Raw genomic sequence first — 15082 nt, forward strand, 5'->3', positions numbered from 1 at the left:
GCTTCAGTTCTCTCCCAGGACGTGCTTCCAAAACTTTTAAATAAACCAAAGATGGGACGCCATGCTTGTCTCCGTCACCTTTCATTATGGGGTGTGAACCTCCAGCCTGTGTTGAAACCCACATGATGCCCTCTGACCACAGGGTCTATGCTCTTAGGCTGGGAGGGCCAAGCACCGGTTTGAGTGGCTGCAGGCTCTGTATGAGTCCCACCTTGTGCTTCCCAGTGGCGGCCTTGAGCAGATCACCCTTTCTTCCTTTCTCACCACTGGGGTCACCATGTTTGCTCTGCCCAGACCCCTGGGCTGTAGTGAGACTGGATGATGGAGAGAGAGGTTCTCTGCACGCTCTGATGGGACCCAGAGGCTCCTGACAAGTCAGGTGGGCCAGGACCGGAATAAGTACAGAGCCTTGTAGCCAGGCACTAGTGACTGCTCTCCAGGGGAAGGCAGAGCCACACACCGGGGCCCTGGGAATCTCACCCAGGCTCGAGCCACCCAACTGTGTGGCCTCCGTTTCCACCATGACAGAGAATGTTCCAGATGAGACCCAAATGTACCATCCCTAGAGGACAATAAGTGGTCGGGGGCCAGGGTGCAGACTCGGCAGAATGTCCTGGTCCCACTACACTCTGTGGGTGCCCGGAGCAGGTTCCACAAACTCCTGAAGCCTTGGCTTCCCTTCTGTAAAACGGAGGTGGTAACACTGCCTGCCTCATACAAGTTCATGGGAACTAAATATGCTATCATTTGTTACACATCAAAGCACCCGCACAAGCTTAACCTTAACATGATGAGTCCATTGAGCTTGGCCATCAAATTCAATAGATCCAGTCCAACCTGGCATGGTTCCCTGACTTTGAACTCGGTTCTTCTACTTGTACCTTGGTGTTGCCTTGGTCAGGTTACTCAATCTGTCTCGGCCTCAGTTTTCCTATCTGTAAAATGGGGATGAGAGTAAAAGTAGTTATTCCACAGGGTTATATATGTAACAGGGAAGAACCTTTTGTATCCTATTTCAAGTTAATCACTAAAGGGATGTTGCCTATAAGCTTAACTTATACATAATGGCCCATCTCTGGGAACCCTACTTCCCAGGTAATGAGCACAAAGCTAAAACACCTTTGATTAGCTTACGGGAGGCATCCAGGCCAGGCCCACCTGTGAACAACTGCAGGAAGGAAGAAATTAACACATCCCCTCCCCTCTGGAGGCTGACCAGAACCAGGAAATTGGTTTGACTTCACACCCTCCCCTTTTAGTATAAAAGAAGCCTGGATTCAACTCAGGCAAGACATTCCTTTGGGGCACAAGTCCACCATCTTCTCAGTTTTTTGGCTCTCTGAATAAAGTCGCTATTCTTTGCCCCAACATCTCATCTCCCAATTTATCGACCTGTCATGCAGCGAGCAGTGTGCAATCTTGGACTCGGTAAGAAAGACCGAATGGGTCAGTAATTGTAAAATACTTAGAATGGTGCCTGGTATAGTATGTCATCTAGGCTCATGAATCATTATTATCAGTGATTGTAAACCCTCGAGGGAACCCGTGGTTAGCATTGCAGCCTGACTTTGTGCCAGAACTCCCAGGTCTGAAGTTGGCAGAACCTACCTGCACCCTGGGATGATGCCCCAAGATGTAGTGTTGGTCTTCACCCATCTCGCCTACACCCTTCCTCCTCAGAACCCGGGGCAGAAGCTCATGCTTCCCAAAGCTGCTGTCCTCCTGGTCCCCTCCTCGTAAGCCCTGCCTGGCCCTGCCAAGAACAGCCTTTACTGACAGAACTTGCCAAAGGGCGTGCTTAACCCAAAATAATTTTATTGTTGTCTCTGCTTCTGATATGAAAGTATCCTCAGAACCTTAGCTCAGCTCCCCGTGGGGATGATGAACATGGTTGCACATCAGTGATTGAGCTGGGGCCCTGCATGCTCTTCTGCTGGGAGAGGCGAGCCTTAGGCCCACTCCAGCCACCCATTCCCATGGCCTCCCAACCCCCTGCAGTGCAGAAGTTTCAGCCTGAGATTGACCAGATACAGTGAAACCTAGGGCCCTCCTGGACCCTGGCTGTGGAAGTGGAGAGGGCACGCAGCTGTGGCTGCCAGCTGTCTCCAGGAAACAGTGTTGGGGTCCCTCGGGTAGAGGCCAGGCTCGCTTGAGGTCAGAGGATAGCACTTCACTCTTCCTGAGTTTTGGGGTTCCACCTGTTCGGCCATTGCTGCAGGGGATCGAACGCTCCCGCCTTCCAAATCTCCCACCTCTGGAGAGGAGGACCACATGGGGACCCTGGGGCCCACTGAGTCCAGGACTTGTCACTAGGGTCTCCCGGTGGGGGGGGGTGGGTCATAGCAAAGAGTGACATCAGTTTCCCAAAAACCCCGTGGAAGGAGGCAGGAGTGGGGCAGTGCCCAGGTGGTGAGTCTGAAAATCAGGCTGCAGGGGGTGCCTGGGGCCAGGTGGGAGGTGTGGATTACAGTAGCTGCAACTGCACCTTCAGCCGCAGGGCTCGGCCCCCAAGCCGCCCCTCTGACTGGGTGCCCCAGGGCTTGGCCACACTCACAACCTCCAACTGGTAGGTGCCAGGCCCTGGCTTCCGGTGCCCCAGCTGCAGGGAGCTGAGACCATGAAGGTGATGCATGCGGAAGAAGCCCCGTTGGTTGCCGCGGGCAATGACGTAGCGGATGCGGCCCCCCAGGCTCTCCAGCGCTGGCCTCAGCTCTAGGATGTGCTGGGCCTGGCCCAGACAGGAGAGGTTCAGTCCCAAGGTCAGCGGAGCCTCCGTGTCAAGGCTGGCCAGGCTTGCCTGGGGAGAAAGACCAGGTGGATGATGGCAGGGGCTTGGAGAAATCAGAATGCCGGGGTATGGGGGGAGGCAGGGGGCCAAGAGGAGACTTTCAGCCAGTCTCTAAAGTGGAGTAAAAAAGGGGCCACTCAATGCCCTTGACTCCTGTCTAACCCTCCACCCACAAGGCCAATGGTCAACTTGGGCTGTAGACAGAGGGTGAAGGTGAAGACTGGTTCCCAAGTGGAAAGCAAAGAGGGGGAGCCAGGCTGACTTCAGAACCCTTGTTTTGACCGAGGGACCCTACTTGGATCCCTGCCAGTCTGGATGGAAGAAATAGAGGATTCCCTGTCAGATACCCAGACCAAAGAATTGATGCTTTCCAACTGTGGTGCTGGAAAAGACTCTTGAGAGTCCCTTGGACTGCAAGGAGATCAAACCAGTCAATCCTAAGGGAAATCAACCCATGAATACTCATTGGAAGAAGTGATGCTGAAGCTGAAGCTCCAATACTTTGGCCACCTGATGTGAAGAGCCGACTCATTGGAAAAGACTCTGATGCTGGGAAATATTGAGGGTAAAAGAAGAGTACGACAGAGGATGATAGTTGGATGGCATCACTGACTCAATGGACATGAGTTTGAGCAAACTCCTGGAGATAGTGAAGGATAGGGAAGCCCGGCATGGTGCAGTTCATGGGGTTAAAGACAGTCAGCTACGATTTGACAACTGAACAACAACCCAGACCGGGAGGCAGTCAGATGGCATCAGGCCCAAAACGCTAAGGTCACTCAAAGGCGGTCTGGGGTGGCTAGAGTTATGACCATGGGCATTGCAGCAAGAGCCAGCCCCAGACACACAGTGACAGAAGCACAGAGGAGCCAGACAGAGGAGCTGCCCAGTATCGCTCCAGTTCCGGAGGCTCGCCGCACTTCCTGCATCTGGGCTCTCTGAGAGCCCCGCTGTGTGCAGATGACAAACCCCTCTTTATCTGAGCTCCTCTGAATGCTTCCTGGCCCTGGCAGCCAGACAGGACCCCTGAATAAGCCAACAAACCTCAATGGCAGGCTGACCCTGGCTGGGTGATGTGTCCAATCCCACAGGAGGTTATCTGTGTTTTCGTCTCCTTTGCTCTGGGCAGAGCTGTTTGTTCTGCCTAATTTACATGCTGGTGGGGGTGTTTTGCTGTTGCCTGAAAGTGAAAGCTATTTCTGTCCATGCCCGGCCTTCCCCTGCCTTTCAGTTCCAGAGATTTAGCCCTTCACCAGGAGTGCTGCTAGACATGCACTCTTAGTGACACCTGCTGGCAGTTCATGGGTATTGCAAGCAAAACCACAAGACCCAGCCTGCTTCTGCCTAGATCTGCTTGGGTCCATGCTAGGAGCCCTGACAACCACTCCAGTCACTCTTACTGAGTTTCAAGGACTGGTAAAACACTGGCAAACCTGAGACACTGGGCCTTATCCCTGTGAAGCTTACAAAAATAATGGCAACAAAGGCAATATACCCACATGGTTTTTCCCAGAAAGGGGAAAACAACTAGAAGGAAAAGAAAAGCAAAAGAAGTGCTTAGAGCAGCACATGTATCCAGTAGGTGCTCAACAAATGCTTAGCTTTCAGATGCCTTAGAGGGGATGGTGGCAAGACTGGCCAGAAGTGGCCTCAGGGACTGTTCAGCTGAAGGACAAGCAAGCTGAATCTGTGACAAAAACATCCTCCCCACACAAGCTAGTGGGGCCAGGGCCATGGCTGGAGTGCCCCAGGGGACAAAGGGGCTAAACTGCAGAACTGCTCTGCTGTTCCTGAGAGTGTAGTGGGGAGGGGGGAGGGACCCTTGCAATTTCCAGAAACAAGGAGGGTTCAGGAGGCCTGGGCATAGTTCCAGGAGCATCATGGGTACTGGAAAGAGGTGCAGAGGCAGAGGGTCTGAAGGAGGGGGAGGAAAGAAGGGATTAAGCTGACTGTTTTGAGGGTTACTCATGCTTAAACCCAGAGGGACTCTGAGAGAGGGCTGTCCCAGCCAGGTGACAGGTGACAAGTCCCAGGGCATAGGCAGGTTTGGGGGCTCAAGGCATCTCTCCTGCATCCAAATGCCATGGAAAGGATCCCCAGGAGGCATCACACCCAGGGTCTGTGTGGGAGGGGTCTGACTTGTCACTGGGAGCAAGTTGGGGTGTTTGGGGGGCCTGTGTCCCCCAGAGAGCTCCCAAGGGGAATCCTCGGGCTGAGAAAGTACAGGAAGATGCAGGCAGTCACCATGACACGGGGGATAGCTTTGACCTGGAGTCTGTGCGCCTCATCTCTGCCCATCCCCTGGCTGCTCCCCACGCCCAGTGCACCCCCCCCGGGCACCTGGTGGTCCCTACGGGCGCTGCGCCGTGGCCGGTCACGAGAGGGCTGGCCGTTGATCTTGCATTCGTAGCAGGCTTCGGGCGAGAGTGGCTCCCCCTCCTCTGGGGCATCCTGGGGTCCAGGGCTGAAGCCCAGGCCAGAGACACAGTGCCTAGGCCAGGACAGGGGGTGGGTGAGTCAGGCTGGTGGGACCTCCCCAGCCACCCCACCGGCCTACACTCCACTTGGAGCCACACTGCTCATGGGGACGAAGATGAGTGTGCCAGTGAGGCTTTGCGTGCACCTACATGTGTGTGTGCAGCCCTTGACTTACGTGGGTGTGGGTGTGAACCTGCATGCAGCCTGTCAACATGGGCTTGCACACATGTGCACACGAGGATACAGGCATGCACAAGGGTACCCAGGCATGTTGGCACAGGTGTGAGCCCTGTGCACACTTGGGTATATTAGCACTGAGCAGATGAAGGTATATAGGACAATGACACCCTACAGTGGGTGTGAGCTTGTGTGTGCACATCCACAGGTGTTGTTGGGCCTCCGCACCACTTCTCAGCGTACAGGTATATACATGCCTGCATGTGGGCCCGCGAGTGTGTGTGCACTCCCGGGGTATGGGGGGCTCTGGGTTCACTCCACTCAAGCCCCTCACCCTTGCCCAGCCCGGAAGTAGCCTCGAGGGCAGCCGCACAGGAAGCCACCGGGGGTGTTGGCACAGCTGTAGCTGCAGGGGCCCCTCCGAGCCGCACACTCATCCACGTCCTGGCAGCCCCTGAGGGCCTGGTCAAAGTCGAAGCCCGAGGGGCAGACGCAGCGGAAGCCGCCCAGTGTGTTGTGGCAGGAGGCACTGCCGCAGGCCGAGGGTGACAGGACACACTCGTTCTCATCTGTGGATGGGGAGGGGGAGAGAGGGCGGGAGGTGCGGGGCAGGGAGGCCACCTTTGGATCTCCTGAGCCCTCCACCTGCATTGCTCTCCTCCCCATGAAGCAGCTCCAGCTCCTTCAAGGCCAAGACCAATGTCAAAACCTCCATCGGGGGCTTCCCTGGTGGGTCAGTGGTAAAGAATTTGCCTGCCAACGCAGGGGATACATGTTTGATCCCTGATCCAGGAAGATCCCATATATGGCCGACCAACTAAGCCCATGTGCCACAACTACTGAGCCCATGTGCTGCAACTACTGAAGCCTGCAGGCCTTAGAGCCCATGCTCTGCAACGAGAAGCCACTGGAACGAGAACCCACTCACTGCAACTAGAGAAAAGCCTGCACAGCAATGAAGACCCATTACAGCCATAAATAAATAAATAAACCTATTAAGAAAACAAACCTCCATCAAACTCCCTGTGAGTCCTTGGACTAGGTCTGTCGGCCCCTATACTTCACCTCCCCACCCCGGATCCCGTGATTCTCCTTTGAAGCATTTCTCCAAACTTCCCAGGAATCCTAGGGACTTCCTGGTGGACCGGTGGTTAAGACTCTATGCTTCCACTACAGCGGCATGGGTGTGATCTCTGGTTGGGGAACTAAGATCCCACATGCTGTGCAGTGTGGCCGGGAAAAGAAAAGAAAAAACCTCAAAAACAAAAAGCTTCCCAGGAATTCCTAAATGGTGGGACGTTCTTGGAACAAAATTTCTCCCCTTGGCACTACTGTTGTTTGAAACCATTTTGTTCTGTTTTGGGGAGCTGTCCACCCACTAAAAGCCAGGAGCACCCAGCGCCCAGTTGTGACCATCAAAAGTATCTCCAAAACACTTCAAAATGGCACCTGGTTGAGAGCCATTGGCGTAATTGATCCCTATCTCCCACTTGAGACTGGACAACCAGTGGGCAGCAATGGAGTCTGATCTCAGCTCACTTCTGCATCCACCGGGCCTGAATGAGGCAGGTCCTGGGCAAACCATTGCCAAAGGAATGAATAAGTATGCACGCAGAGCAGGAGACAGGCTGGGAAACAGGGACTGGCCAACGAGGCGATGACCTGTGGGCTCCCAGGGGAAAACAAACACATGAGACAGGGCAAAAAAAGGAGAACTTGGCCGAGGACCCACCAGGAGGGGCAGGAGGAGGGGCCAGAGAGAAGGCAGTGCTGGAGGCAGTGGCAGAGAGAAAGCCGAGTCACAGTGGATGGAGAGTCCGGGAGGGGCAGACAGTGACACCCAGAGCAGAGGAGGCAGAAGGCAAAGGCCAAGGAAAGGTGATGGAGAGGTCGCAGGAGAGTGGTTCCCACGTGGGTAGAATGCGAAGACTAGACTGCAGGGGAGAAAGAAGAGGAGAGCTGAGGATGAGGCTGTCATCAGGAGCAGCAAAGAACACTGTGCAGCGAGGAAGGCTGGAGGGAAGGCAGAAGACTAGTCCCTCAAACTCAGGGCATCTGCAACAGGTATGACAAAAGATGTAGCATACACATACTTATTTCCATTGCCACATTCATGGCAGACATCACTAATCAATCCCAGCACACTTTCTCAGTGATCCTAGGCACATCTCAGACTCTCCGCTGAATCTAGACTACCACTCCCTGAGAAATGACTACCACTCTGCCACACTGGCTCTGCAGACCCCTGACTCCCTAGCCTCCCCAGCAGCAGGGAACTCAACTAACTTCTAGACCAGCCCATCAGACCTTTAGGTAGTCTTGCTTATCACAGCATCCTGCCCTTGGAGTGGTTCCCAGTCACCAAGTTTGGACAGATTCTGATTGAGGGTCAGCTTCCTCCCAGGCCCCCCACTCACCTACACACTGGCTCCACTGGGAGTGTGGGGTGAAGCCCTGGGGGCAGCTGCAGCGATAGCCCCCCAGCTCGTTCTGACAGCCATGCTTGCAGCGATGAGGCCCACTGCATTCATCCACGTCTGTGAGATGGAGAAAGAGGACAAGAGGCTGGCCAGGCAGCCCCCAGGGCCACCCCCGAGGTCTAGACCTCACTTCCAAGCCCAGATCTACCTTTGCAGCCATGACCGGAGCTGTCCAGGGTGAAGCCTTGATAGCACTCACAGCTGAAGCTGCCTGGGGCATTGTGGCAGCGCCCCCGGGTACCACATGGGCCAGGCTGGGCCAAGCACTCGTCATTGTCTGCAGAGGACAGGCAGGGCCACCTGGTGGTAGGGGCACCATGATGCCAGGCCTACCACCTGATCAGCTGTTCCAGACACACCCTAACCTCTCCGAGGCCTCAGTTTCCCCCACTGTGAAAGGAGGTCCAGAACACTGCCCACTTCACAGAAACGTCACAGACATTTGAGATCACACAAAAATAGGACTTCGTTTGACTCTCTACCACCTAAACGCTGTGTGATTTAGGGCAACTGGCTTACCCTCTCTGTGCCTCAGTTTCAACAGCTGTAGTGTAGAGATGATAAAATCTACCTCATTGTGTTTATGAGAATTAAATTAACCTAATCACACGAAGCACTGGGACAATGCTCAACATAAAATTAACAAAGACCCTTTTCCTTCTCTGGGAAAATGACCTGGGGTGACCACTGCACCCTGTCCTCACGGAAACCTGACAATTGTGGGATATCAGCCAGAGCCATGGACTGCCTGTGTGTGGGTTCCCATCCGCCTCCACCACTACCACCAAATCACCATGTTGAAACCCTAACCCCAAAGTGACGTTATTAGAAGACAAGACCTTTGTGTGGTGATCAGGGTTAGATCAGGTCATGAGGGCGGGGATCGGTGCCCTCATGATGGGATCGGTGCCCTTGTAAGAGACATCAGAGAGATCACTTCTGCTCTTTCTCCCCTATGCGAGGAAGGCAGCTGTTTGCAAGCCAGGAAGAGAGCCTCACCACAACCTGACCTTAATCTCAGATTTCCAGCTTCCAGAGCCAGCAATAAATGTCTGTTTTTAAAGCCACCCAGTCTGTGATACTTTGTCATGGCAGCCTGAGCCAAGACACCCTGGTTACCAGGCAACATTGCCATGGCGGTCATGACCCACAGCGGTAAAGTGCACTGGGACTAGGATCGTGCAGAATGAGCCACACATTCCCTAGGGGAATCCTAATCTGGGCTTCCTTGAGTTTGGAGATTCTTTTATTATTCAAAAAAATTTTTTAATTAAAAAAAAATTTGTTTTGGCCACACCACACAGCATGTGGAATCTTAAGTCCCTCAATCAAGGACTGAACCCACACCTCATGTGGTGGAAGCACAGAGTCTGAAGCACTGGACTGCCAGGAAAGTCCTTACTTTATAATTTTTTAAAATTTATCTTATTCAAATGAAGTTAATTTACAATGCCGTGTTGGCTTCTTGTATACAGCAAAGTAATTCAGTTATATATACATATATATATATATTTTTTTTTTTCATATTCTTTTCCATTGTGGCTTATTATAGGATATTGAATACGCTATGCTATACAGTCGGAGAAGGCAATGGCAACCCACTCCAGTACTCTTGCCTGGAAAATCCCACGGGCAGAGGAGCCTGGTGGGCTGCAATGGGGTCGCGAAGAGTCAGACACGACTGAGCGACTTCACTTTCACTTTTCACTTTCATGCATTGGAGAAGGAAATGGCAGCCCACTCCACTGTCCTTGCTTGGAGAATCCCAGGAATGGCAGAGCCTGGTGGGCTGCCGTCTATGGGGTCGCACAGAGTCGGACACGACTGAAGCGACTTAGCAGCAGCAGCAGCATGCTATACAGTAGGACCTTGATGTCTATCTATTCTCTGTACTAAATTTGCATTTGCTAATCCCAAACTCCCCATCAATCTCTCCCCCACCTCATCCTCCTTGGGAACCACGAATCTGTCCTCTATGTTTGATTGCCTGTTTCTATTTTGTAGATAGGTTCACTTGTGCCATATTTTAGATTCTGCATGTTAAGTGATGTGATATGGTATATGTCTTTCTCTGTCTGACTTCACTTAGCATGACAATCTCTAGGTCCATTTGCAATGCTGCAAATGGCATTATTTCATTCTTTTTTATGGCTGAGTAGTATTCCACTATATACATACATATATATAGCGCACATCTTCTTCATCGAGTATGAAGATTCTCGACACCAGGCACATCCCTGTGGGAACCTAAACGCTCTCCTGGGTACAGGAGGAATTGGGTCTTCTAAGCCTTCGTGTGCACATGCATACAGCTGCACACACACAGATGCCACATTAAGTGTGCTCACCTCAGGAAGGCGGGAAAGTGACTGAGCAACAACAACGGAAAAAGGGGAATGCCTGTCATTTCATGACTGGAAATGCTCACTCCTTTACCAGATATGCACATGGTTCATCTCCTTCAAAGCTTGGCTCAAATTTCCTCTTTCAGTGAGGCTTGTCATTAATTCTGTTTTAAAATTGCAGGCCTCCTAGTGACTCCTCTTATGGGTGTGTTTATCCGAAGAAAATGAAAACACTAACTTGAAAAGATATCCACAGCCCCAAGATCACTGCAGCATTATTCAGAATAGCCAAGACCTGAAACAACCGAAGTGTCCAAAGACAGATGAAAAAAGAAAAATGTGTTACATATGTACAATGGAATATTATTCAGCTATAAAAAAGGAGATCCTGCTGTTTATGACAACATGGTTGGTTGACCTTGTGACTATTTTGCTAAGACGAAATCAGTTGGACAGAAAAAGACAAATGCCATATGATCCCACTTACATATGGAATCTATAAACAAAATAAGAAAGCCGAGCTCAGAGATAGAGAACAAATTCGTGGTTGTTAGAGAAGGGTTTAGGGGGGGTGAGTGAAGGCGTTAAGGGGGTCATAGGTACAAATTTCCAGTTAAAAATAAATAAGTCATGGGATGTAGTGTACAGCATGGTGACTGTGGTTAGTAATACTACAATGAATGAAATAATGCTGTTTGCAGTAACACGGCTGGACCTAGAGATTTTCATACTAAGTGAAGTAAGTCAGACTGAGAAACACAAGTATCATATGATATCACTTATATATGGAATCTAAAAAGATAATGTATATGAATTTATTTATAAAACAGAAAGAGACTCACAGACACAGTAAAAAAATTTATGGTTACCAAAGGGGAAAAGGCCAGGGGGAGGGATGAATTAGTAGGAGTTTGGGATTAATATACATACACTACTATATATAAAATAGATAACCAACAAGGACCTACTAAATATGCACAAGGAACTCTACTAAGTATTCTGTAATAACCGACATGGGAAAAGAATATGAAAAAGAATAAATATGTGTATATGGACACATGTGCTGCACATGTGCTGGCTCAGTGGTAAGGGATCCACCTGCCAACGCAGGAGATGCAGGGTCAGCCCCTGGGTTGGGACAGAAACAGCAGGAGGAAATGGCAACCCACCCTAGTACTCTTGCCTGGGAAGTTCCATGGACAGAGGGGCTTGGTGGGCTATAATCCATGGGGTCACAAAAGAGTTGGACACAATTTAGCGACTTAACCCCCCTATGTATAACTGAATCACGTCCTGTACCCTTGGGGTCTAGAACAAGATGAAGCAAACTGCTTCTGTAAAGGACCAGGTAGGAAATATCATTTACCCTGTTGCAACTACTAGGCTTTGCTGTTGTAGCAAAAGCAGACACAGACCATATGTAAATGAATGGGCATGGCTTTTGTGTCAATAAAACTTTATTGACAAAAGCAAGCAGGGGACTGGGCTTGACCTCTGGCTGGAGTCTGCTGATTTCTGGCCTAGAGCACTGCCTAGTACACAGGTGTTCAGTATCTGTTAGCTGAGATCATGGGAGCCCAAACAAAGCCACCTGTGACTGGGCTCGGCCCTTGGGGGAGATCTGGTTCTCCCAGGTCACGAGACACTAAAAAGTGATGTGTGTGGACTGTATAAGCCCCTTGGCTTTTAGGAGCACCCTGAAGAAGCCCTAAGGGATAGACTCAGCAGATCAGAGGTGAGGGTAGGTGTCCTGGGTCAAGGTCAGAGAGACTCCTGAGGGTGGCCTCCTAGGTCCCTTGGGCGAGGAAGAAGACTGAGGTCCAAGACACCACCAGGATGTAAACAGCGACGGAACAAGGACTTTGATCACCCCTGTGTCCCTGACATCTGGCCCACACTGTGCCTTTGCTTCTTATCTGGTGAAGGCTGGGGTCATGCTGCCAAGGAGGGCTGAGGGGACTCACCAAAGCAGGCCTGGTGGTGCTGGGTGAAGCCGGGGGGACAGCGGCAGGTGAAGCCACCGACGGTGTTGACGCAGAAAAACTGGCAGTTGTGCTGCCTGGAGGAGCACTCATCCAGGTCTGTGACACAGAGGGTCCCGGTGGGCTCAGGGCAGGGCCTGCCAGGGCTGGGGGCTTCCCAGGGGAGACGCCCTGGAGACGGAAGCTGACCCCATGCAGTGGGAGGGGCAGCCCCTGGGGAGGACAGGGACAGAGCCCCACGGGGCGGGGGTGTGGGAAGGGATGTCACCTCGGCAGACCCTGCCGTTCTCCTCCAGCAGGTAGCCACGGGGGCAGGCGCACAGGAAGCTGCCCTCGGTGTTCTTGCAGAGGAAGGGACACGGCGTGGGGACCTGGCTGCACTCATCCACGTCTAGAGGGGACATAGCGCTCAGGAGGGTCAGACAGACATTCCTAGGGGCTCAGGGGCAGGGGTCTCCACCCAGGCCCAGCTGAGGCCTCTTTCCCAGACCCTAGACAACCAGAATCTGTGGCTTACCCAAGGAACTGGCTTTTTTTTTTTTCTGCAAAAAGCCAGAGTGTAAATATATTTGGCTTTGTGGTCTAAATTCCAACTACTCAACTCTGCCTTTGTAGCAGGAAAAACAGCCACAGAGGGTGAGGAGACAAACAGGCACGCTGTGTGACAATAGAACTTTATTAACAAAACAAGCCGAGGGCCGGATTCAGCCTTTGGGCAGGAGATTGCTGACCCTGATTTAGATGAACCCCTGCTACACAATGTAATTGAAAATCTTAGGATGCACCAAATAACAGGAGGAAAGCAGCCCAAACAGGGTGGGGTGGAGGAAAGAAAGCCGCTTTGCTTTCTGGACTTGGTTTTCTCATGGAAGTGTGTGCCAGGTGCCGTAAGCAGAGGCTCGGGGAAGGGGCGGGGGGCTCACCTAGGCAGGCTGTGGCAGCGGTGTCAGGTGCATACCCGACCTGGCAGTGGCAATGGAAGGAGCCAAGGCTGTTGATGCATTCACCGTGAGGGCACAGGTGAGGGAGCACACGGCACTCATCCACATCTGGGGACAAGCAGGGCTTGGCTGGGGCGACCCACCTCGTTCACCAGGACACACCACCTCCCTCGGGCCCACCAGCACTCTCCTGGGAGGTAAGGCCAGCCCTTGCTTCCCCCCCTGCACCCCAGAGCTGGGGAGCCAGCCCCTGTGATCCCCACACTCAGGCTTACGAAGCTCCTCCTACTGGACGCTGAGAACCCTCAGGGTGGGGGACACACAGCCTCACCAGCAACACCTCATCAGGACACCCCAGACACATACATGGAAGCAGAGACGGGCATGCCAGTCACCTGCTCAGACGCTCCTACAGAATCACCAGGACACACACTCATGGGTTCCTCCAGGTCAGACACGCACACTCGCTCACACACATGCCCATCCTCACAGATGCTTACCTGAATCCTGAACCAGCTCACTCCTCCTCATCCACTTTCTGGTGTGAACTCCCCACCCAGCCCCCACCCTCACCAGCACACACACACACACACACACACACACACACACACACACACACACACGCTAACAAGCTCGCACACACAACACACCAGCTCACATGTTCAACCAGCTTGCACTCATAGGAGATGCACACCAGCTCACACGCTCTCACACTCTAAGAACAAACCCAGAACAAACGACACACACACACATGTACACACACAGTTTGGTTCACACACTTGCTAACCCATCCACCCAAGTTCACGCACACACACCCCCAGAGCGACGAATGGGCTGTGGTTCACACTGGTCCACCCACCCGCCGGCACGGAGATGCATACACACTGGTTCACTAACACCGGCCGCAGCACAGGCACACGATAGTGAACACCACCCACCTCGGCCGTCTGCAGTGTAGCCCGAGCCGTGGGGGCACAACCTCCGGTGGGCGGACGTGCCGGGCAGCGGACAGTGCTCGCAGCCGGGGCCCCAGCCGCGGCCGCCCGCGCAGCAGCACTCGGCCCTGGTGACGGCCTCGCCCCTGCTGGACTGAGCCGGGCACGTGGCCTGCAGCACCTCAGAGAAGCAGGGCCCCCGCCGGATGTCTGGGGAGAACAGGTGGAGATGACGGGCGGGAGGAACAAGCCATCCATCCAGGTTCCCCTTCCCCAAGGGCATCCGCGATGCTGAGAATCCACGCGGAGGTTCCAGCATCTCCGACACGACTGCGCATGTCCACTGGATGGCGGCTTCTAAACTGCGGTCGCCTAGCACTGTATTGTTCCCCCCCACCCCGCTTTGGGTGCATTACGCAGCATGGAAGATCTTACTTCCCCGACCAGGGGTCAAACCTTAGCTCCCTGCAGTGGAAGCATGGAGTCTTAACTAGGGGACCACCAGGGAAGTCTGCCCGCCCCCTTTTCGCCCTAGCCTAGCGCTGTGAACCGCCCTCTGGAGGCTGGGGCTGGACTGTGGCAGAACCTATAGACCCCAAATCCGAGGGGTACCCTCTGGTCTGCAGATATGGGCGGCTTCCTGAGGTCAAAGAGCAGCACCCCTCTGGCCGTAGGGAGAACGGATGGTCAAGGGGTAGCATGGAGGCAAAAGGTCGTGGCCTCCAGGACAGACAGTGGGGCCAGAGCAGAGAGGTGATGTCCACGGAGGTGAGGAGGGGGTCATCCGATTACTTGGGGAGGCTGGCTTGGGGGTCTGGGTGGGAAGCAGGGCATCGCTGAGATGGGGTTCAGGGAGCAGGTACTGAACTTGTTCTAGGGTGAGCTGCATCTGGGGGTCGTGGAGGCTGGGGTGGTGCAGGAGGCAGCTGGATACACACGCTTGGCCTGAAACTGAG

General features: G+C 53.1%; 1 protein-coding gene across 1 annotated transcript in view; it reads right to left on the bottom strand.

Annotated features, from left to right (window-relative positions):
* Nucleotides 1–2464: 2464 nt before the first annotated feature.
* Nucleotides 2465–15082, bottom strand: part of FBN3 (fibrillin 3) — a 73080-nt gene continuing 60462 nt past the window's right edge. Inside the window, exons 59-67 of the mRNA XM_065919113.1 lie at nt 14130–14336; nt 13174–13299; nt 12519–12641; nt 12233–12349; nt 8072–8200; nt 7861–7980; nt 5778–6012; nt 5129–5279; nt 2465–2797 (exon numbers count right to left, since the gene is read on the bottom strand). Of these exons, the coding sequence (XP_065775185.1) occupies nt 2465–2797; nt 5129–5279; nt 5778–6012; nt 7861–7980; nt 8072–8200; nt 12233–12349; nt 12519–12641; nt 13174–13299; nt 14130–14336 (1541 nt within the window). The remainder of the gene's footprint in view (nt 2798–5128; nt 5280–5777; nt 6013–7860; nt 7981–8071; nt 8201–12232; nt 12350–12518; nt 12642–13173; nt 13300–14129; nt 14337–15082) is intronic.

This window comes from Muntiacus reevesi, chromosome 1, assembly GCF_963930625.1.
Source record: "Muntiacus reevesi chromosome 1, mMunRee1.1, whole genome shotgun sequence".
Taxonomy (NCBI): domain Eukaryota; kingdom Metazoa; phylum Chordata; class Mammalia; order Artiodactyla; family Cervidae; genus Muntiacus; species Muntiacus reevesi.